Genomic DNA, 25,354 nt, shown 5'->3' on the forward strand with positions numbered 1-25,354 from the left:
ATCAAGGTGTGTCAAATGGAGTTTATAAGAAGGTTTGAATCGTATGATGGACAATGATTTAGAATTTAAGAGTTGTTTTAAAGGGTGTTTGTTAGCCGTCCAAAAAGAAAGGTAAAAAGAGTAGAGATTATATATAATTCCACCTATCGTTTTGGAGACGCCGAAAACAAATTATAAATTAAACTATGATTAAGAGTTAACATGTCAGGTTCAGGTTGACCCGACCCATTTAGAATTACTATCCAAACTTGAAATCAAATGTCTTATTTTCTGTTCCACAAGTTGTAAACTAAAACACAAATCTCATAAAGTTGAGAATGCTAGAACTAAGTCAAGTCCTTGTAGAGTCAGCCAACTCCCCAAAATCAATGACTGCTTGGTGCATCGCGTATATGATCATCTTCTTTATCTGCACCACACACCAGATTAGAGTTACAACTGTTGTTTCTACTAGTCGAACAAAGCAGGCCCAACAACAATGCTATATGTAATTAGTTAAATGTTTTGACTGTGATAATGATAACAGCGTTAATATAGTCGTGAATTGTGTGTTACCTCTAGTTTGTCTTCTTTGGCTTTGTGATTAACTGGCAGCTTACGAAACTCCTCTGTGAGTTGGATGCATTGTTGTATGTTTTCTGGTGAAACAAAATCTACAGCTACTTTGGTGCATGCCTGCAAATAAGAAGCACACGTTACAACTTTGTGATAATATGCGTGTGTATACACTACACACAAAGATGCATGATGTTGATGTTAAAACAATATTTAAACATTACTGTTACCAACTTCAATGATTGAATTAAAACATCAAGAGTATGGTTACCAATGTTGAACGATGGCCAAGAACAAATTAATCGCCAAAATTTGGGCTTAAAAACTTTCTGCCTAATTCTATTTTATATTTTTGTTAAAAATGATTGATTTAATTATTAAACGTTTTAAAATTAAGATTTTTGTACTAGTGTATGTATTGTTTTCTAACAATGCATAAAACTGGTTGGGCTTCTTTTAAGTTTCAATTTCAACAATTATACGATACAATCATACAACTATGCCCATTATTTTAGAACCGGAAGTAGCTTCTTTATACATACGGTGTAAAGGTAAGGTTGTTTACATCTTACCCTTCTCAGACTCTATCATAGCTTGCTATTGATGGGATATACCAAGTATTATGATGATGATGATGATGATGATGATAAACTTTTTATAGAAAAGCTAAACGTTGTAGTGCATAATGCAAGTGTCGATACCATGACAATCCAAACAATTTCAACAACAAAATCGATACACTGACATTATCGGAACAAATAATCGTTTGTATGGATTTCAACTAATGTTAAACAAGTGTCATTGTCAATATCCATTTGGCGTATCATAACTTTATATTTTGGGTTTTCTCTTTTGGTTGCTATAACGAGTGTTGATACGTAAACAAACCCGATAGATACCCATCGAATTCTTGCCGCATCACTATGAGGAATCATATCAAAAGATATACTCACTTGATATTAAATTAGACATATTCTCAAGTTTTTAATAGCATTTGTGATGAAATACAAATTCGCAATGTCGAATGGCCAATGACTAGAAATGAAATCATATTTAAATTATCAAAATAGACATTTTTGTCAAACCGTCAACCAAACTATGATACTAGATCTCGACTAGCAACATCAGTTGACTTATTTAGACGAATTCAATTGTTTACAAACAAATTGATTTCGAGGGAGCCTTGGAGTCAAGGCATTTAGAGCGAAAGCAAAAAATAAGGATATGCATGAAACTGAAAAAACCAAACTCCAACTGAAACAAGTGAAAAAAATACAAATGCTTGATTTTGGGTGGTTTTGGGGGTAACTAAAATCGAAAAAACCAAAATCAATGACTTTCAGAATCCAAAATAGTGAAACACAATGTTTGATACACAAGAATGACGTGTCGAATAAAATGTATAGTGTGAGGGAACGGGAATGAGTATTTGGTTGGTCAATAAAATTGAATCAACGATTATACGAGGAATCTCATTCACAAAAACAATTCATTCACACTTTTTTTTCTTCATGTCACCCTCCTTTCTCATCACCACAATCTAGCCATCATCGCCACTGCTATTGCCACCATCGTCACCACCACCATCGCTCTTATTCGAAAGGAGGTTGATTTACTCCAACTATCTTTATGCAAACAAAATTGTTGCATCTCTTTTTCATTACACTACTTAAAGCACAAAAGATACAAAACGAAGAATATATACTTGACAAGGAAATTTGATATACTATTGAGTTGAGTTTTCAATGTTACAATACAATAAAGAAACAAAAAACCCTTTAAAATCAAGTTGAGATTTATGGTTTTTCATGAGTCTTGCACACTATCATTAGTCGTTGTATGAATACAATAATTGGGATATTTGTCCATCATCACTCGACCAAAACATAACTTTGTTTTTAAAGGCATGAGGAGCTTTGATGGTCGAATTTTTTTAAATTCTGGTCAACTGCATAAGGCGTCACATTAGAGCACACCCCCATTACATTTTTAGTGTTAGCAACTCGTCTTTTTTTTTTCTTTTCTATTTTGACCAACCGGTCTAACATTGTGTTAGACCGATGGGGAATCACATGTACTATGGAATTGTAACTAGGGGTGTTTTCGGGGCTTTTTTAGGATTCGGTTGAGGTTGTTCATGCTTTTGGCTTGGAAAAAGGTGACTATAACCTACCAATTTAAAGTTCGTGTTAATCGGGTTTATTTATAAAATGAATTTTTTTTTACAAAAATTGAAATTCAAATATCAATAAAAAATATTGGGGCTTGAATCAAATACAAATAAAATTAAGTGTTAATTGTGAGAATCAAGTAGAGTAATTATATATACAAGTAGAGTAATTATGTAATTAAATTATACTCTACTTGATTCTCACAATCAACACGTTAATTTCATTTGTATGTTAACTTTTCTTATATATAATTTGGAATATTAAGTTTTGAGAATTTTGAACCTTATATTTTAATATAAGTAAAGTTAACATACAAATGAAATTAACGTGTTGATTGTGAGTATCAAGTAGAGTAATTATATAAATTAATTACACAATTACTCTACTTATATATATAATTTAAGACACCAAACGAGAACTCATCTATAAGAAATAAAGGCAATAAATGCTCGATTATTTAGGTTGGGTTTCTTTGGGTTTTTTGGTTCGAAAAAAGTGGCTCGATGACTGACATTAAAGATTCATGTCTAATTGTTACCCGTCTACTACATCCATTGTTGTAGAAAGCGCTTGTTACTATTCGGGCGGTGAGGATTAGCGAGTAATCGGAATTAAATGAGATTAACCAGGAGGATTAACTGGAGTCTAGTCGGGATTTTTACAACCGTGATTGCAGCGACACAAACTCGTCGTCACATCATGCACATCATATGCTTGTGATGCGCGGTATCGTTTTTGTACTTGAATAGCCATGAGACATACTATCTTATAGTAAGGAATAGGAATGGAGGTCGAAAGTCAATGGATTGCTTGGTGAGGGTGATCGAATTGTAATGCCTATCTCACACCACACAACCATGGTTCAAGACAAACCACATGTTCATGCATCTTCTTTCTTTCACAAAGGAATGAGAGCGAAGCCGAACCAATATCGTAATAAATTTTATAGGTTGGTATTGGTCGGTATCAGTACCATTAAAGATACCAAAAATACCCAAACCTTAATGGTACCAAACCCAAAGACATGAAAACCGATGGTTTTAGGTCAGTACCGGTTTGGTAACACTACCGGTACTCGACACATAATTGCTCATCCATGCTTTCACACGGGATTCATTCTCCATGTTTCACACTTACAAGCGTTACTCATATTCCTTGTTTTTATACTAGCTATCTATGGGTGACCATAGGCCTGGCCCAAGGGTGTGGCTGGGTAGTCGACGGCCATAGGCCCGACACCCCGATAGGCCCGAATTTTTTTTTAAACATGTATTTTTATGAAAAAAAATATGTATAATCAATGTTTACACACATTTATATAAACACTGGTTTGGTCTAGTGACAAAAATGTATGACTTATAACTAAGAGGTTGTGGGTTATAGTCTTATTTAAGACATTTCTTAGTGTTTTTTACACAAGTTTTTTAGATAACTCAAATCATAACCAAGTAAGCCCATGTAAAATTAAATTGTTAAAACACAACAAAATGTTCCTTTTACTTAAGGCCCTAAAAAATTTCGCCTTTAGCCTAAAAATTTTTTTGACTTCTCGGAGCCGGCCCTGGGTGACCACATGGGCGCTCACACCACTAGTCACCTTGACGTATACACGCAAGCGAATGTCTTGATCAAGTGTAGATGACGCGAGCATCTTGGTCCAAAAGTTAGGGAGATGCTATACATCAAGAAGATCCAAAAGCTTGAAACTATGTTTTAGATGGAGAAAATAAGGCAGGTGCTTGATTAGGGTTTCGATAGAAATAAATGAATTATGTTGGTTGGCCTGATAATTTTTCTTGATGAAAAAAAGGAAACGTGTAATTATGTAAAATATTATTAAAAAAATAATGGATAGGTGACGCAACAATTAGGTACGTGGAATAATTCTCCACTTGTTATTTTAGTTTGTTTGGGCCTCTCTCTCTCTCTCAATTGGAGAGACTCATGATACCACTCTAGCCGGACTATGTTGTCTTAAGCAAACCCACGTTGGCTTCAGAGTTTGGTTTGGCGTTCCCCTGAATAACCATGCTACTACCGTGACAAAAGTAGAACTTTTTAGCGTTACATACAGTGAGACGAAACCTGGACTCGGGATTCGAACTGACAACCACACAAGGTCTAGTTCACATCCTTCGTTCTCATAATCCACTAAAAGTGACACGAGTGAGGATCAAACTTTAGTGGAGTTTAGTCTCCACTAGAGAAACCAAACCTTCCTACCACTAGACAACAAATGGTGGGTATTAGAAATTACATATTTTGTAAATTAACCGAATATTACAAATTACATGCCAATATCTAAATTTTGTTTAAATTACACTGTCTCATTTTCCGTAACTATCTTTATCTCATTCATAAACAACATTTATTATGTAACAATTTATTATGTAACAGATACAAAAATTAAGCAAGCGGTGTATAGCAAGTAGTGACTATCCATAAAACTTTCAAGATTAGAGACACAAACGGAGATAAAGATGAGAGCGCTCAGAGCATTCGCATCCTTTCCAACAACTATCACCTTATATAATTTATCTAAAAGTCATATATTTTAAAACACACCACTTTTTCTATATCTATATATTCTAATATAAGATAATGACTAAGAACACATGTCACTTGAAAATTTATTCATATTATAAATTTGCTGGTCAAATTATTTATCTATATTTAATGAAAAATTATTTATGTTAGTGGAATCTAAAAATGTCAATTTATCATTTAATCAAATCGCTAATTACCTATATTAAATATGCGAGATTTATATAAATATAATCAAAATATTTATATATTTAATGAAATCAGATCTATTATTTTTTTATTAAATCAATTTATATACATTTTTTAGTGTAGGAGACGATGTTGTAAAATTTAATGAACAATATTTACATATCATCTAAGATGAAAAAGACAAAAAGAAATTATGAACGAATAGCAATTTTATTCTTGCATATTCATTCAACATATATGGATCAATGGAGTTTTAATCAATCTCTTTTGAAACTATAATCTTTTGTTATGATTTTTTTTTGTTGTCATTGTCATGAAACATTAGATCATCTTTTGTTGGAATTCACTATTTCATTAAAACATAGTTATATATGATGCTCTTTTGTCATGTCATTTGTAATGAAACATTTTATCATCTTTAATTAAAATTCGCTATTTCATTAATATATCGTTATATATGATGTTCTTTTGTCATGTCATTTGTAATGATACATTTTATCATCTTTTGTTAGAATTCAATATTTCATTAAAATATAGTAACAGATAATAAAATCACAGTTGCATCTTTTTTGTGATTATAAAGATATTCGTACGAATATTTCATTAGAAAATATAATTTGGACTTATAAACCATTTAATTTGATAAAATATAGATTTTTATTATAAATATAATAATCTAATTTCTATAGCTTAATTGTATTAGTTTTAAACATCTCATGTATCATACGGATTCTAAAGCTAGTATATATATTATAGAAAAAAAAACACCCACATCCCATTCATCATACTTATCTCTATATCTATTTATTATCATTTATTTTATATTTTTCTCTTTCCTACACGTTTTTACATAGTTCTAGGAAAGGATGTATAGTTTTATATAGAGTTACGATTACCCTCCACTGCTATACATTTTAGAGATGGGATAAGTTAAAAAAATGGGATGTAAAAGCTAAATGAGTAAAAAATGCTATCTTCTTACATATTTAAGAGATGGAGGACAGTATAGATTATGATGTTAGAGCATTCTCAACCCATCCTCTAAGATTATATGAGGGAATTTTTGCAAATTATAAGGTGAAGATAGAAATTGTAGTGATTTTTTGTAAATTTATGAAAACTTTGTTTGCCCCTATTTATTTTTTAATATTTGTTGAATTGGTTGTGAAAATAGGATAAAGAAAATTGTAATGATAAAGATATAAATAAATATTATTTAATTGAACAAGAGAGAGAAATGTTGTCTTATTATGTAATTAAAGATGAAGATGAGGGACGAATGCTCTTATTAGAGCATTCTCTAACCATCCAAGATTTAGAGATTCCTTTATTTTGTAAGAGCATTCATATTTTATCCACCAAATTTTGTGTTAACCCTTAACACCCTATCTAATGAGTGAAATGACACCATCTCTTCTCAGACTTTTTAGAAAACATTGTCTTCTTATTCCAACTCCACAATAGAGATATATATCCTCTCTATATTTTTTTTTATTCTCATTCTTTCATGCTTGAGGTACAAACCGAAACGCTTAAGATGTGATATTTTGAATAGTGAATCTTGATGTAAAGATATATGTAGGAAAATCTCTAAAATTTAGAGATGGAGATGAAGATTCGAATGGAGAAGAAAAAAAAGATAAATTTCTAAAATACGAAGATGGAGAACGAAACCAAAACTCCGTTGTGAGTGATTGATAAAGAATTTTTTTAAGTATAGTTATTGCGTCTTTGAGAAAATATATTATAAGAAAAGTTTTATTGCATTTATACAATAGTGCTACATTGTTAATTTTCTACGTTTGTCATATTTATACAATAGTATTGATTTATTGTGTCCACAAGCACATGTTTACATGGATACAAATCATGTCATGTTAGTGTGTTGAAATTAATAAACCCAAAGACGACTCATTAACCATAGCCAATTTATCAGCCGGGTTCTTTAAAAAGTTTGCTTTCACTCTTTCATATAAATGACATTGTCTCGTTTTTTTCCCTTTTGAGGCCATCCAAAAAGAGAGTTAAGCCCCCTCGCATGCGCCAGCCATGTGAGGGCAAAATAGTAATTTAGTATTATAATAACAATAATAAATATAGTAAAATTATAAGACTAACAAATTATCTGGGTGCCACCACCATTGCCCATGGGTGTTACAGGTATGCGGTGACGCGAATAGAGGGGGAGAAAGAGAGAGAGAGAGAGAACCTCAGAACGATGGGTGTTCCAGGTCACATTTTTTCGGTGGGTTTCGCAGGTGTGCGGGATTTTCCGATGGGTCTTGTAAGTCTCGATTTTCACAAGGTGGTTGGTGGTGGCTGGTTCACGTTAGGGATTCCGAGTTGGGGTTAGGAATTTAGGGGTTCGTGTAGGAAGATGGTGCCAACGTGATGGCGGTGGTTGCCGGCGGAGACGGTGGTTCATGTTGCCAACATGATGGCGGTGGCTGCAGACCATTTGAAAACTAATGGTAGTGGTGGTGGCTGGCTTTAATAAGATCCTGCCAACATGGAGGTGGGCGGTGAATAAAAAAAAAGTGTCTTTATTTTTGAGGTTGCCTCATGGCTAGTACATAGCACATGCCAGGATTTAACGGAGAAAGAATGGTTCGTTAGTTAAAAGGGTACAAGGAAAAACAATTTGCCATTTAAAGGACAGAGTGAAAGTGAACTTTTTAAAAAAGAGTCGATCCATAAATTGGTTATGTAGTAATTTTGTCTTTATGTAGCACACCCTCAACGATTAAGGCGATGTGTGTGTAGAGAGAGAGGAACGTTACCTTGAGATTTCGCACTTGATGTGGACATCCAGCAGGAATAAAAACCGCCTCTCCCAAACTTTGTTCAAATGTCCAAGGTTCAATACCTAAAGTACACACAATTAGCCAATTACTTAATTGTTATAAATTTACATGACAGAAACTAAATTAACAAGTACTAACTACTAACCATATTCCTTTTTTAGCTTCTTTTTATGTTCCTCCGTCAAGTAAAACGCTTGATCATGAATCGGGTGATAAACCTACAAAAAACCCATAAACCCTAAAAAAGTTTCCCAAAAAAAATTCAAACTCTAGCAGTATATATTACCTGCTCAACAGGACAACAATATGTATGTCTAAATTCTTTGGAGTGCTTCAATAAATATTCTTCTAACTTTGCTGTGTCTTCTCTTCGGAAGATGTCCCAAAGAGCACTAGCTGTACCCTCAGCAACATCAAAATCAGGTGAAATGTCACTAGGTTGACTCTGTTTGACTGCCTCCATATTTATGCTTGAAACATTATTATATTCTTCACTCCTTCCCCAAGATCCAGCAACACATTCATAGAGTGAACCCTTCTTTTCTCTTACATCCTGAGACCGGTGCCGTCTCTTTAACTCTTGGATTGCCATCTTCTGATCGATACTTACAGATACTTCAGCTGTGTGTGTCAATATGTTCACCTGCACGTCACAATTATTAATTAACAAAGAAAGCTAGGGACAAATTCATTATTTTGTGCCATTTTCTTTTTCGGCCCAGAAAACTTAGTTCAACTAATCAGGCCCAATACTCCATTATTTGTGCTATTTTCTTTTCCGGCCCCAAAACTTAAGCCCTAATAGCAAAACCGAACCCATCGTAAGACAACGAAAAGACAAAACCAAACCGTTTTCAAAAACTAAAAAACCAAATTTTCTGTTTTCGGTTCAGTTTGAGCCTAAAGCCGACCAAACCAACCCATGTCAAAGTGTGTAATTAGGAATGAGAAAAAAATATAAAAGCATACCGCGTCTGCCATATCACAATGAAGTTTAGTCACAGAATCCCCTCTTCCAAGCTCTTCAGCCATTCCATATGCAATATACGTCTTTGGACCCAAATCAGGTTTTATGACAGATGGCGGTAACTTTACAGCAAGATTGAGAAAACCCGCTCTAGGATCGGTGCATGCTTGAAAAGGTAATGCACTGATAAACTCATCACAATGGCGCGGTAGAAGATCCTCGAACTTATCAGATGGTGGCCAATCCTTTAGTTTTAGCATCTCGGGCCACGAGTTCAAATATTGTCTTCCTTCTGCATAACCTTTAAAGAATTTCCGAGTGCTAATTTCAACCTGCAAAATAACAATTAATAAGCAATTTGTATATATTAATATTGCAAATTACACTTCAAATGAAGTAAAATAGGAAACCACATTAGATTGGTCTATATTATTACAAGGATAGGCTAAATAATTCAGGAGGTTGTACGCATTAAAAACAGATGTTGGGCAGCTGTCAACGTGTTTGACCTGTTCAACTTATAAGGTTTAAATTTTTTATTTTCAGTTATATAACAATTTAATATATAGTGCAACCCACGTATTTTAGCCCAAATGTAGAAGAATCAATTAATTATTAACTAACACATAAAATTAGGCCCAAATTCAAAATTTTGCCCGCATATGTTTGGCCCAAAATTGCGAAAGCGAAAAAACAAAACCCAAACCAAAAAGACCAAAACCAAACGGTTTTCAAACATTCAAAAACCGAAATTTCAGTTTTTGTTTGGTTTGAGCCTAATATCAGCCCGTTTATCATTTACCAGCTAACTTATATACGTTTATAATTATTTAAATATATTTTTTATACTTGTAATTTTAATTAGTAACGTAATATACACCATTTAGTTAACTTTAGGCTCGAGCTCGAATAAGCTCAGTTCGATCGAGCTTTTAGCGAGCCGATTTTGAGTAGATCACAACCAGCTGCCTGTAAGTCTGTAACTACACGTACGAGAAGCTTGAATTACCTCACAACCAGCCAAGCAATCGATTGCCTTCACTTGTGACATCTTTGAACTCACATTGGGATCCACGTGTTCGCATAAGGCACGCCACATAACCGTGGGCTCCCAGCTCAAACCACGTGTCTGATCTAGAACCTTCCTTACAATTATGGGTTCACCTTTAGCCAAATGGTGTCTAAACCGAATAAGCTCCTCACCACTAACAACTTCTTTTGAAGAAGGATAATATAAGCAGTTATCCTTTGAACCTTTTCTATTGGATGCTTCAAGATACATCTTCCCACCAGTCGTAAACAAGCTCGTCATAATATCCGGTTGTTCAATTTTAAACTTATTCAATAAAAGCTCGGCTTTTGATTCCAAATTTGAAAGCCAGTCATTTTGTAAGATGTGTCTGAGCTCCAATAAACAATTGCCGCATCCGCCCATCTCTTTTGGTGCACAAAATAAACTTCCATCATCGTTAGCCACCCATCTAATTTCAGAATCACTGGGGCAATTTAGACTTTTTACATGGAAAGAATTTTGTAGCGGGTCTGGATCTGGGTCTGGGTCGCCCCCGTGAATATAATCAAAACCTCTGTCTGAGTACCCAAAGTTGACTTTTGTTTGACCATGAAGACCTGTGTTTCGTATCTCGTGACAGCAACTAAGACATAGCTCGTATGAACAATTTGGACAGCTTCTATGAAGATCAATGATTGATGTTGAACACTGGTTGCTGTGAAACCACACAAAATTATGGTAGCTGAAAATGATATACTCGATTATTTTATAACTTAATAACATTAATTATGAAAAATTTACCAAAAGACGCGTTCATCGGTGAAACATTTAGTCTGTTCTACTATAACTGAAGATTCGGATACCCCTGCATATTAACGAACACGTTTAAGCTGCAGAATTATTTATATTGCATAGAAAAGGGTTATTTAGGTTTTTTTATATGATTACCGCGAATGCGCGCTTCGACTGCTATCTCGTTTTTTTGTTCATCACATATTTGCTTTAGAAATGGGAGGAGTGATTGGATAACATAGTGAAGATGCTGTAACTTTTCATCGTCGGTAAGATCTATGTTTGGCATCTGTTGTTTGAAAGTGTCATAATAAAATGGCCATAACATACTAACATGACGTTCAATGACATGTTAATGTTTGCAGAAAAATCAAACCTTTAAATTTGAGTGTAAGCACAAGTTGCAATTGCAATTTCCACGACAATAAGGACATAACTTTGCAACTTCTTCTTCTGATAATTGAGGATACCTGTCAATATAATGTGACATTAGCAATGAGAATATGGAAAAAAGTAAAACTCTGAAAGAAGGGATGTTAGCATAGGAGTTACCATTGTCTGATGCACTGGATACAGTATATTTTCTTGTCACAATTTTTGCATGGAACAACAAACTTTCTATCATTTCTTTTACATTGATGACACTTCGAATCCCCGTTTCCATTTATCTGATCCTGTTAGATTATAGTGGCGAATATAAGGGGAAAACTATAAAATGTAAGAGGATCAAAGAGAGAATCTTTACCTTGATGTTGATAACAGTACTTGATATTCCACCTGATGAAGCAGAACTACAATCGCCTGTGATGTTATTTATTATTTTCATTATTGTATCATTTGAACTACTGCTTCTACTAGAATTAAACTTCCACATATGACTTTTCTCTTCTATAAAGTCAACATCTTTTTCCACTCTCTTGCCTTTGATGCTTCCTTTTGTCTTAACATTATTCATTGCTGATGAAAATACATTTGCATCTTCATCATCATCTTCTTCTTCATCGATGTTATATTCAGAATCATACTCGTTTACTTCATCCTCATCATCATCTACCCATACACCATAGAACATACCGTTTTTTACAAGTTGGTTTTTGTTAGAAACAAAACGACGCCTTCTTGATATGCGTACATCATGTTGGCTGCTGCTAACATCACTCTGTTTGCTCTTAATGCTGTCTGTGAGTTCCTCTTCCTGATTGTTGGTTGTTGAACATTGTTTTTTGTTTAAAGATTCTTCCTTGCTTGAATCAGCATGTTTTCCTTTATATTTTGAAGCCTTCAATCTTCTACATGATGATTCATCTTCATCATCTTCTTCCTCATTATAATCCTCATCAGAGTCACCATAGTCATTTTCAACTTTCACAGATGTTTTCTTGCTTACGGAGCATTTTGATTTATTATATAGCCCTTTAATTCCACGAGTTGTCACTGTCTTGATTACTTTTTTGGTTTTTGGTGCGTTTTCCTCCTCAAAATGTCTAGAAATACATCTTTTAGGCGAACTGCTGCGACTACTGACCATTTCTTTCTGGCTAGAAGTTTTTGCCCTTTTCATTGTTGACCCCTGGTCAACCCCTTTTCGAAAATTCATAACCTTTCTCTTTGTTTCAAGTTCAGAAACACTGGTTGAGGCTTTATTCCACATATTTATTTCGTTAGTAACAACTGTAGCATATCCACTTATTTGACTTTCCTTCTGAAACATAACCCCCACCTTCATTCTTCACTGCCAACACACAATATAGGTAGATATATTTAGCAAAACAGCAACATGTGCAAAGCCTGATATCAGATCATCTAATATTTTTAAATTATTTAAAACTGAACTTGATTAAATTAAACCGAATGAATGTCATAGTTTTGCTACAATCTGCTATCAAAATATCATAAACATTGTACAGCATGCTATCGACGTCATTGGATACCCAAAATTGAGGCTAAATGGACTCAGATATCAATAAAAATTAATTTTGAATTTTTTTTTCTAAATGATGAACACTGGAACATTGAGTCAAACACGGTTGAATCAAGTAAACAGAAATCTTAAAACCGAAGAAACTTATTATGTATTAATGTATATGCACCATTGTTATTAATATCTGCATGTATACTGTATAGACATCCATTACATAAAACCATCACACATATTTGACTTTCTATAAACTAAAGTTAAACAAATATATCCCTTTCAAATATTAACCAAATAAACAATTGCTCTATACCTACAACAGAGTCAACAAATCAATATTCAATCACACATGCATATAAAGTTATAAACCCTAATTGAGCTTGCACACACACCTTATACATCCAAATTCTTCAACTACATGCACCGTCTAGACGAATGCGTTTGTATAAAATTGCTCGCATTTACGTACAATCGAGAAAAAAACAGAACGAGTAACAGCTAATCGTAAATAAACGAAACTGAATGCAATAAGTACGAATTACTCACCGAATTTGTTAAATCGAGTATGTTTGAGCAGACGGAATCACGAGATTGGTACTATCGACTGAACAGACTTTGCAGCGATCGGATGGTTGGATGAATTGTATTGTATATTGGTATTGTAGGTGGAATTAGGTCAAAGTATAAAAGAGGAATTTCACAATTTCCGATCGAAATCTTCGATGTATTTATGGAGGTTGAGAGAGAAAGAATTGTAATTGTTAAACCTAATAATAAAGATACCATGAGATTTTCTATACATAAATATACCACGCTATCTATAAGTTGCTTACTTTTTTTTATTTTGTTATAAATTTATATGAGACTCATCCTTATCTTTAACTTTTTATCTAAAAAAAACATAATTACATAAAACATTTTTTTTTTCTTTTAAATTCGTTTACATTTCAATAACTCATGTATCCAGCTTCGTAAACAGTTATTTAATTGTTTTTTTTTATCATTTTATACACTTACAACAAAATACAAAAAATTAATTATGAAAGCATTTACATTGAAGTTTTTATATGTATATAAGAGAAAAAATAGAAGAGACAATTAAAACACCACATTTGATTCTCTTTAATAAACAAAATGTTATCGAACACTAAAATACATCTTTGTACTTTTCTATCTTTATATTTTGTTTTAAGTGTATAAAAAAGATAAAGATAAAAAAATAATTGTTCGTGATTAAGGTAGAGAATCGGACAACTCCTGTCAAGTGGGCGGACAACTTGACAGGAGAGCTTGCTCTTGTGGGCGGACAACTCTTGTCAAGTGGCAGGGGGCTCGAAATTTTCTCGTGGAACGCCTAGCCAAACGCGAATGCCAAGCGTGGGCCCGGTTAAGACAACATAGTCTTGGCCCGAGTGGGGCGGTTGGGACTCTCTCCGAGAGCTGTGGCTGATTATTCAACCACTATGAAAGTCATCGTTCAAAAAAAAGGTAGAGAATCGGAGATAATGGGTTGGATATTAAATGTTTTTGAAAAATAAATAAAATTAAAACGAAAGAAGATTGTAATTTTTGGTTTAATTATAGAGAAAGAGATAGAGACTCCAGTGTGAATGCTCTGTGCCTATAAATACAGTGATGCATTTTAGTTTTCTATTAAATTTTCTCTATTATATATCATAGAATGTAGTGGTGTTTTAGTTATTTTATATTATATAAAAAAACATGTATCGTATATAGTATTATGTTGATCGTGTTAAAATCGATCGGCTAAAAAAGAGGCTCAAAATGGCTCAATGAAAAATACTAATGTAAAGAGATGCTTAAATCAAATATACCCAGATTTCGTTCATTATTTCAGGCATATGACACGATCTCACTATTTATTGGAGTTTTGTGTGTTTCAGCTACATTATACTCTTATGTGGGTCATAATTCATCCAACCCATCAATTATATTTCATCAAGAACCTGTGATAAGTCCATAAATTTGGGTTTTAGGTTTAGAATGACTTAGGGGCTGTTTGTTTACATCTGAATGGAATCATTCAGATGTAAACATCTGATTCATTCAGACTTTAGACTGTTTGATTTCAAATATAAAAACACTTGAATGGTTAAAATTATGTCTGAATCATTCAGACTTGTTGTTGCTGCTGAATGGGACAGAGGCTCATTCAGACCTGACTCATTCAGATCTGAATGAACCAAACAGCCCCTTAAGTGTTCTTATTTGGTTGTATGTGGATTACAATTACATTCCTTAATTTATAAAGAGTTAATGACAATTTTCGTCCTTGTGGTTTGCAACTTTCGTCACTTCAGTCCAAAGTTTGAAATTTTGTCAATTTAGTCATCATAGTTTTAAATATTAGCCAATTACGTCTCATCCGTCTAACAGCATCCAGCTATGCCGTTAGTTTAAGGGTATTTTTGTCTTTCTCCTTTTTATTTTGAGTTAATGGTCATTTTCGTCTCTGTGGTTTGATATTTTTGTCATTTCAATCCAAAGTTTGAAAATTTATCAATTTAATGTTCAATTTAGTTCAGTTTTTTTGTCTATAACCCTGAAAAACATAATTCAAGCTCAAAACCGTCGAGCATCAACCAAAACAGGTCTGCATTTACTCTGTCGACAACAGTAATCATACACCTTCCCCTCGTATTTAGTTTCTAGACGGTTCCTAAACTCTTCCCCATGGTGGATTTCAATGGTAAAGTGGTCAAAACAATTCTCTGAAACCGTATTGTATGGAAAAAGCTAAAAATCGTTTCTTTGATGAATGCATAATAGTTAGGGGTTAGAGATTAACATATCATAACGAAAAACTGGGTCGAAAACAACCATTATACATTAATCAAAGAAACGATTTTTAGTTTTTTCTGTACAATTCGGTTTCAGGGAATTATCTTGACCACTATGCCATTGAATTCCACCATGGGGGAGAGTTTAGGAAATGTCTAAAAACTAAATACGATGGGGTATGATTACTTTTGTCAACATAGTAAATGCATACATGTGTTGGAAGTTGCTCGATGGTTTTGGGCTTAGATTATGCTCTTCAGGGAACTGAATTAAACTGAACATTAAATTGATAAATTTTTAAACTTTGGACAGATGTGTCAAAAGTATCAAACCACAGGGCCTAAAATAACCATTAACTCAAAATAAAAAGGAGATAGACAAAAATACCCTTAAACTAACGGCATAGTTGGATGCCGTTAGACGAATGGGATGTAATTGGCTAATATTTAAAACTATGAGGACTAAATTGACAAAATTTCAAACTTTGGGTTGAAGTGACGAAAGTAGCAAACCACATGGAGGAAAATGGTCATTAACTCATTTATAAACTATACTGCTAATCAACTTTTGTCTTTTGACGTAGGATTTTTCAAACCATCATCTGGTGCACTAATGGGCGTGCCATTCGTTACTTGCAACAACTTTCATGACAAATTATTATTTTAAACACCAATTTAGTACTCCTTCCATCCCATTAAAAGTGTCCACGTTTCCCTTTTTACTTGTTTCATTACAAATGTTTACTTTCAAAATTTATTAGTCAATTTTCAAGTTTACCATTAAACACACAACTAACATTAATAAATAATATTGATTGACCTAATTTCCAATGACATTATTGTCATTTGATAAGCAAAGAAAATAATAATTTAATCTACCTTAAACTTTGTGTTTTTAAAACCAAGTCATTTTAATCAGGACAATGGGAGTATAATTTAACACGTAACACCAAACTAAAGTACGAATACCTCGTGATCAACATGCATAAACTAGTTCAAGCAAATTCATTAAACAAGAACTTTAATCACCATATAACAAACACATTTAACATGCAATAATTGGGTCACGCCACACTATTGTGACCACTTTAATCACTTTTGAGCTTGTGATTTGATATCATGTGTTCACACATTGATCACGGCACCAATGTGATTCAAACTCTTTATTAGGATCACAAACACCGTCGCTAATCAAGTTCAGTTTAATATGCACATGGAACGTACACATAATAGATTAGTTATGTAGTTACACTCACATTCTTCATTGAAGTTAAACGTATGGATTGAGGGTCCCTTTAACTCATCTTTGACATAAGGGTCGATTTAAGACATACCACCTTTAGTCAATATGTAGCACACATATTTAATAGTTAGAACTTGTTTATCCAAGCTTTACTTATGTTTGGGTTTTAAGTCACATATCACCCTTTATTGACCTGTTTACTTGTTCCATTCATCAACTTTTCCCAACAATGGTGTTATCCACACTTAAATCACGGGATAACTCATTTTAGCACATCATTTCACTCGGCAAGCTATTTTTCATATAATTTCCATTTATCAAGTTTTCATATGACGCTTAACAACTTCACATCTAGATTCACAACAAATTAAAAGTTGTTTACCAAAGCATAATTCTTTTAAAGCATGGACTAAATATAAGGTGGCATCAAGTTTTACTTTATAGTTTAATTTACATAGTTATTTTCGAGCATATAACCTCGTCTCACTATATTACCCAAAACCCCCATATTGTAAACATAGTTCTTTAATAATTTATGAACTTTTGTATGCCTTAACAACATTGATTATACCCTTATGTGAGCCATTATTCATTCAAATCATCAACTATATTTCACCTAGAAACTACAATAGGTTAATAAATAAACTTGGAATTAATTAGAATGGCTTGCATGTTTTATTATTTGCTTGTACACAGATAAAGTATTTATACCGTTGATTTATACAGTATACTCATAATCAATTGGTGATCTTCTCCACATGACCACCAAGATCTGTCGTTCTCCCTCTATATATACAGTCTTCACACAATCACACCACATAAGGTTGGTAACTTGTAAAACAAAGATAAATATGACTCTCCCCAAACTTAACCAACTTTCAAGTTAAGTTTGACAAGTTAACATGATTAGTACCTATGCACTTTCATTATATATGATTTTCATCTTAAGTTCGTCCATTTTCATCCATTCACCCCGAATATGCATAACAAGTCTCATTTAAAATTGTAAACCTTAAAGTTAATAGACAATAAACGTAAAATAATAACATCCATCAACATGAAACATTAACTATCTTAGTTCGAATCATATAACTAAAACGATTTCATGTTTTTCTTTTTACATCTGATTCCATAGTAAAAAGTTGTATAAAAATTATCTTGGAGGGCATTTATTTAAGAACCAATGGTATGTTGAAAATCACATAATTCACTTGTCCATAGTGTTGTAAATATAATACACAAACGGTTACACACCACTCCCATCTTCTCTTCAACCACTTTAATTATCTTCTATGCATTATGTACAAATAAGTTATGCGTCATATGTAGAGGTGCACAAACCGATTTAAAACCCAAAACCAGTTCGGTTCGGTCAACAAAAGTCAAAATCCAGTTTATGATCATTTTCGGTTTGTGTTGAAACCAGTGTTCTTAACCGGTTTTGGCCGGTTTCAGTGGTGAGAATTGCAAGCCGGTTCTGAACATATGGTATAACCGGCTCCAAACCAGTTCTACATAAGACTATGTGTTATGGTTGAAGTCACCACCAAAATTCATCCTATCATATTCTACCACACGACGTTGACTGAACCTAACATTTCACCCCCTTGTCATTCTTCACTTTTTGCCCATCGCGGCCACTAGCCGGCTCGCAGCCGCCATTGAAGCCATCCCGTTGTGATGTGCGCCAGCCAGGTGGTTCACCTAGTTCAGTTGCGGCTGTATTCGCTACTCACAACATAGAGCCTAATTGGTTTCAAACCGATTCAGTTTCGATTCAATTTTCAGGTTTTGTTTCCCACCTATAGTCGCACGTTTCCAATAAATATATTTGTTTGTATACGGAAAACCCATCAAGAAACATACCACCACATTGAAAGTTATCTCTAGGGCTATAATGATTCTATAAATAACCAATTTCATTTTCATCAGTCTACCATACCATACCATACCATACCATACCGCCGTATGAACCCTCACTAACTTACACATACACAACAATGCCCCTAAATCCTTGATCTAACGCCTCAAATCCATCCACCAATAATCTATCAGCTTTCAATTCAACGGATCTCTGATTGCAATGGCGAAAACCAGACCAGGCAAGCGAGACTTGGACTCCTACACCATCAGAGGCACCAATAAAGTCGTCAGAGGTACTACACACACGATGAACCTTTATTATTGCTCTAATTTGTTTATTCTGCTTCAGATTTGGTTTCTAGATTTCGAAATCGACTGTTTTAGGATCTAGGGTTTTAGACGATACGAAAGCCCTAATTTCGTGGTTTGTTTAAAAATACTCTGAGCGTCATTGCATGCATTTACATCTATTGTGGATTGTTGCTTGTTGTTCTTAGTTGTATGTTTGTGTGTGTAAAGTTAGGGTTTGAACTGTTTAAAAGGTGAAATGGTATATGTTATATTGTTACCTTTTTCAGAAGATATCTTCAGTTAGGGTTTACTGTTATGTTATTACTATTTTTAGAAGATATGATTTGATTAGTTTCCTTTATAATCTCTTCCTTTGTTGTAAGAAAGGGTTTTATGATTCTATATCATATTAGAGTCTTAGGGTTAATATTGCCTTATCTAATATTTTGTGTATTTGAACTTATGAAGTTCTTTTTGAATTGTTTAAAGGCTCATTATATTGTTTGTGTTAGAGAGAATATGTTAGTCAGGATTTATTGTTATATCATTACGATAATAATGTTACATGATTTGATTAGTTTCCTTTGTAAAGAGAGTTTTCATTCTTGTATATGATATTAGAGCTTTAGGGTTCTTGTCTTCTTTCTCTTTTTTCCCCTCTCTAAAAGTATGTGTGTAAAGTTCATTTTGAAGAAGGGTTGAATAAGATCATTAATGCACACACACGCACACATCCTAGCAATGTTGTGCATTCAGATGAATGGATTGGGGACTCCTGCATTCATGACTAGTTGTGTTAGGCTGCTCTAGATGCTCTATTTTAAGTGTGAATTCATATAACTTGGTCTATTATACCCTAGTTCAAGTGATTTTCTTTATACAAGACCTAAGTAATTTCATAAAAAAATAGATGCATCTACATGGAATCTAGTATGCACATGCATATATGTAAAAGAGGTAAATTATAACCAACTTTGATATTATCTTAATTTGAGTAATTGTCTTTATTTTCACCCTTTAAAATCCAGAGACGTTTAAAAGCTTTAACAAGAACACTCAAAACATTCCAAAATTTTGATTTTGGGTGATCGTCCTTGTTATCACCATAAATTGACATTTTAGAAAGTTGGCTACATTTTTATATGTTAAAACAAAACTAGTTACCCGAAACATAATCAGAGTTTGTTACCTATTTAATATTTATTTGAATTATCTCTAAAAGAATTTGTTATGCTCAAGCATTCTCTAAAACAGTTGTTAACTTGAATGATAATCTTGGATCCACATTATTTCATTTTCATTTATGAGAAACATTCATTATTGTTCATAAACATGTGACGTGCATAACATAGTTATCAGTTAGCATGGTTCACTAGTGTTTTGTTCTATACATCTTTATTTACATGATTATACAATAACATTATGTTTTCATATGGTTTTGAAGTTGGAGATTCTGTGTTGATGAGATCATCCGAGAACGAAAAATCCCCATACGTGGCTCGTGTCGAGAGCATTGAGGCTGACGTTAAGGGAAATGTGAAGGTCCGAGTTAGATGGTATTACCGTCCCGAAGAATCAATCGGAGGAAGAAGACAATTTCATGGAATAAAAGAGTTATTTTTATCCGATCATTATGATACTCAAAGTGCTCATACAATTGAAGACAAATGTATTGTTCATACTTTCAAGAATTACACCAAGCTTGAAGATGTGGGACCCGAGGACTACTTTTGTCGGTTTGAGTATAAGGCTGCAACCGGAGGGTTCACTCCTGACCGTGTTGCTGTGTATGTTTTGACTTTTGGTGACTGATTTAAGTTCTTTTATGGTGTGACTTTTGATTATTGTTTCATGAATTCTGATTTGATTTTTAAAGGTATTGCAAGTGTGAGATGCCGTATAACCCTGATGACTTGATGGTACAGTGTGAAGCTTGCAAAGACTGGTATGTAAATTGCATTTCAAGAATCGAAGTTTAGTTTTCAACTTAAAACTCCAAGCCGTTGGTGAGCTTAAAGGAGCTTGAGCCTAAAAATAAGCTTGTTTAATACATGAGCCTGAGCCCAAGCTTCACTTATTCAGCTTGAGCTGGCTCTAAAACCTAAACGAGTCAATGATTTATGTAGTTTTTATTTAATATATTAAATATGTGTTCATATAACAAATTAATTATTATCAATATACAGAATATTATGATAAGAATAATCAAATAAGGTATATTATGTTATATATAAAAGCTATAACTAATAATATAAAAAATAATTATAATTGTTTAAAGTAAGTTTAATAAATAACAAGCAAGTCAAGCCTGAGGCCTTAGCTGAGCTCGATCTTGAAAAATTACTCAAGAGGTTTGCACGGGGTTTAAACAAGAGGCATGCCTCTTGTACAAGAGCAGATTTTGTGCATTGGGAGGTTGTACATATAACGTGTTATGTTGTATACAAAGGTTATTCATATATTAAACCATATATAGAGGTTGTTTATATCCAAGTTTTGGATACCTGATGATAGAAACCTATATTTAATTATAAAAAGTTTTAGACAAATACTTTACGTCTCGCGTACGTGATGCCTGCACCTCACATTGTCTTTAATCGCCTCTGTGCCTCATGCTTTTTAAAACCAACTATTTTCAACAACTGTTTTTGTGTTTATGGATATAGTTTTGAGCAATTCTGGGACGAATTTCACCGTAGCATAATAGTTTGATTGGACTTTTGATTTGCAGGTATCATCCTGCTTGTTTAAACATGACTATCGAACAAGCAAAACAGCTAGACAGCTTTATGTGTCACGAGTGTTTATCGTTAGATGGTAAGAGACCTCATAGTAAGAGTTCTGCATCTGCTCCAGCCAATGGCAAGGTACTATCGTATTTTTGACCATTATAGTTTAGTCTCGTGGTTTTTTGTCAACTATGTGGGGGTGATAAGAGGATGTTGTTTTTCAGGTGGAAAACAAACGCCAAAAGAGGTGAATAAGCCTTTAAGGTGCTTGAAGATGGTTGTACCATGTGTTATGGGTGTTGTACAGTACGGATTATCTTGCTCATGCCCTTGCTAAAATAATCTTGTAGTTTTAACTTTATTTAAGTGTGACTTTAACTCATCGCCTCGTAATTTGAGAATTCTTATGTTCCAACTTCAAAGTATGGTGGTTATGCATCTTAGGACATGATGATGAGAAACGTAATACGAAAATAATTAGTCTAAGGTAAGGTCAGTTAACTAATGTAACCTACCTATCAAAACAGCCTTTTCAATGAAATAATTAGCGGGTGGTTTTGGTTGGTGGCGGAGGCGGCAGTGGGTGGTGGCAGTGATAGAGGCGGTGGAGGTGATATAGAGGGATGAAATGAAAAAAAAATAAGGGGTGGATGGAATGAATTTGAGGTGTTTTAGGGGTAATGAAATGGAAGTGATAATGGGTGACTTAATTCCATCGACCAATCAAAACACATTTTTTTCATTCCATCGTAATGGTTCAATATATTACGCCTCTCATTCATGCATACCAAACGCTATCATTGCAGTAACATGATTTGTCAAAACTCATAACATGCCAAAAATATACACATTTGATTAAGATGATTAGTTGTCAAAAGTTTATATACCAAATTAAAAATCATATGTATTTTTATTTTATTCGTATAAAAAAACATCAAACCTTTGACTTGTACGTAATAAAAGTGTGAAACTAGATCATGATTTCTCAATCCAATACCAATGGCTTTGTTATTTGTAGGATTTGTTGAGTACAATTGTTGTTTTGTGTTAAATGAATTGATAGGTAGTAATCAGTTGTAAACATAAGGTTTAAACAGGCAAAGGCACCAGTTAACCAAACTACTATAGATTCAAATGATAAAAAATGGTTATTGCTAATAACTGGTTACAGATCTTAACTAGCTTTTGAGTGGAAACAACACTAACCGTTGAAGCACGCTAGGTTTGGTTAATGACTGGTTAACATTATTAAAATTAACCAATTTTGTTGTTCATATGTGAAATTCTTAGACTGACCCCTAATAAAGAGTTAATATCGATTATAATCCGGTTTCTCATTTACTAATTAATAATTAGTTTCGATTTCGGATTAATTTTGATTCGGTTAACTGGCTAGGATTTGTACCCCTACATTTGACTAAACAAATAAGTTCAAACACCAATATGTTCTGAGATCAAGTCTTTAATAAATTAAATTAAGGGGGTGTTTGGGATTCCTTATTATATACTTCTTTATAACTTTTCATTAAGTTTGATAAGTTACAATATTGTAACTTATGAAACTTTTTCTTTACAATACAATCAATCTCAGACATCTTATTACTTTTCAGAAAGTTAATAAGTTATAAGTTAGTGAAAATAAGCAAATCCCAAACACATGTAAGTTTGAACATATAACATTATAACTTTTTTACAGTTTTACTAACCTAAACTAACACTGTATTCTTGAGTTTTTTTCAATGGGATAAGAAAGGAAATGATAAGATTTTAGTTTAAATCTTCATTCTTGAGTTTTTTTTTATAAAAGAAATGATAGGAAAACTTGGGTGTTTTAAGTCCCAAAGTTTTCTTGCTAATTTGGCATGATTTAGAAAGAAAGGAAAGGATAAATATTTAAAATTACAACTTTACCCTTTAATCTACATCTAATAATTGTTTTGAAAAGGCTATATTTGTAAAACTACACATTTTTTTTTCCTTTCCTTTCATTTAAACTAAAGAATGTAATTAATAATTTCTTTTTTTCCTATTTCTTTCATTTTTCATTAAACTTGAGAATGCATTATATGCATTTACTTTCTTTTCTTCTCTCATTCTATCCAATCTTGTACTTTCCTTTCTTTTAATTAAAAACTCGAGAACGAAGTGTAAATATACGTGACGTATAAATAATAATTTTAATTAGGACTATTGGTTTTTATTGGTCCCAAGTATTTCATTTTTGCCGGCGCTGGTCCCAACTATCACTTTAACTGCCAACGGTCCCAACTTTCACACATGTGTCTGCCACCAGTCCACGACTAACCGAGTACTAACTCCGTTATGTTTTAGCTGACGTGTACATCCTACGTGTTAAAAAACGTTGACGTGGCTGCCTGCGTGTATATTAATAACAAAAAGTCCTTCTCCTCCTTCACAAATCCACAAATCTGCAAATTAAAGTCAAAAATCAAACTCATACCCACAAACCCTAGACTCCTCCGTACCATCACCTCAACACCGGACCTCCACAAACCCGAATCCGCAGCCGAACCGGATCTCCCGAAGCGGACACCGATTGCCGGAGCCAGGGTTGTCTCGAATTGGGGAAACTGCAGCCGGAGCCTCCGTGGTGCCTTTCCGACTCGAATTAACCGATCCTAAAGCTACCGAACTTGTTCCTAATCCACCGCCATGGTCTCCGGTAATCGAACCTGAGTTATTAACATTCTGAGCTTCAGTGGCGGTGGCGGTGTGTATCGATGTCTGTGAGGAGTTGTACGGTGGTGGATGATTGTTGGATCCGTCAGGAGATGAGGTATCGGATGATGATTGCATGGTGGTGCCGATGTCTATGAGGAGTTGTACGGTGGTGGCAATTCGAGATTTGGTTGGATTTGATTTGGTTGAAACTGTGGATTCTCGTTCTCTGTGCGACTTGCCGGGATTCGTAACCGCGATGGGGAGGCCGACGTTCTGGAGCGGCGGCGACGGCGTGGTTATTAAGGTAGGCCGGAAACTGAAGCGACAGAGGGGGGGCTGCTGTGGTTGCAGGTGGCCGGGGAGTGGGTGGCGGCGGCGGAGTGGTGGTGACGGTGAGTAAGAAACAGGAAGAAAGAAGGAAGGAGAAAGTTAGGTTGAATGGATTTGGTTTGGGGGGGTACTTGTATATAATAATAATAATAATAATAATAATAATAATAATAATATTATTGTTTTATTAGAAAAAGCCACGTCAGCAATAAAAATGACACATCAACGTTTTTTAACACGTAGGATGGACACGTCAGCTAAAACATAACGGAGTTAGTACTCGGTTAGTCGTGGACTGGTGGCAGACACATGTGTGAAAGTTGGGACCGTTGGCAGTTAAAATGATAGTTGGGACCAGCGCCGGCAAAAATGAAATACTTGGGACCAATAAAAACCAATAGTCATTTTAATTATGATTAATAAGTTATTATAAATCCTGAGACGACCCTAATCCTAATCTCATAGT

At 34.0% G+C, this 25,354-nt stretch overlaps 2 protein-coding genes across 2 annotated transcripts; one reads left to right on the plus strand and one right to left on the minus strand.

Moving 5' to 3' along the window:
- Positions 1–162: 162 nt before the first annotated feature.
- LOC143545821 (lysine-specific demethylase JMJ26-like) lies at positions 163–13,522 on the minus strand. Its single transcript, XM_077037631.1, has 13 exons — positions 13,496–13,522; positions 11,780–12,766; positions 11,587–11,708; positions 11,411–11,504; positions 11,191–11,323; positions 11,044–11,107; positions 10,240–10,957; positions 9,233–9,562; positions 8,550–8,906; positions 8,409–8,481; positions 8,240–8,325; positions 556–675; positions 163–409 (listed from the first exon to the last, which is right to left on the minus strand). Exons 2-13 carry the CDS (start codon positions 12,758–12,760, stop codon positions 332–334), a joined length of 3,156 nt encoding a protein of 1,051 aa, XP_076893746.1. The 5' UTR covers positions 12,761–12,766; positions 13,496–13,522; the 3' UTR covers positions 163–331.
- A 5,259-nt stretch (positions 13,523–18,781) lies between these two features.
- LOC143545822 (chromatin remodeling protein EBS-like) lies at positions 18,782–22,298 on the plus strand. Its single transcript, XM_077037632.1, has 5 exons — positions 18,782–19,149; positions 20,592–20,934; positions 21,024–21,092; positions 21,879–22,014; positions 22,101–22,298. The coding sequence occupies exons 1-5, from the start codon at positions 19,077–19,079 to the stop codon at positions 22,125–22,127; spliced, it is 648 nt and encodes a 215-aa protein (XP_076893747.1). The 5' UTR covers positions 18,782–19,076; the 3' UTR covers positions 22,128–22,298.
- Positions 22,299–25,354: the final 3,056 nt, after the last annotated feature.

Source organism: Bidens hawaiensis, unplaced genomic scaffold, assembly GCF_021521415.1.
Source record: "Bidens hawaiensis isolate Kalapana, Puna unplaced genomic scaffold, B.hawaiensis_p1.1 tig00014039_1, whole genome shotgun sequence".
NCBI lineage: Eukaryota > Viridiplantae > Streptophyta > Magnoliopsida > Asterales > Asteraceae > Bidens > Bidens hawaiensis.

Bases quoted from the DNA above. Each gene is read 5' to 3' on its own strand.
- LOC143545821 (XM_077037631.1), bottom strand. From the start codon at position 12,760: ATGAAGGTGGGGGTTATGTTTCAGAAGGAAAGTCAAATAAGTGGATAT. The intron at 9,563-10,239 runs GTAATTCAAGCT...GTTATTTTGCAG, and splicing joins ATTGCTTGGCTGGTTGTGAG to GTTGAAATTAGCACTCGGAA. The intron at 410-555 runs GTAACACACAAT...TGTGTGGTGCAG, and splicing joins CCAAAGAAGACAAACTAGAG to ATAAAGAAGATGATCATATA.
- LOC143545822 (XM_077037632.1), top strand. From the start codon at position 19,077: ATGGCGAAAACCAGACCAGGCAAGCGAGACTTGGACTCCTACACCATC. The intron at 21,093-21,878 runs GTATGTAAATTG...TTTGATTTGCAG, and splicing joins TGTGAAGCTTGCAAAGACTG to GTATCATCCTGCTTGTTTAA. The intron at 22,015-22,100 runs GTACTATCGTAT...GTTGTTTTTCAG, and splicing joins CTGCTCCAGCCAATGGCAAG to GTGGAAAACAAACGCCAAAA.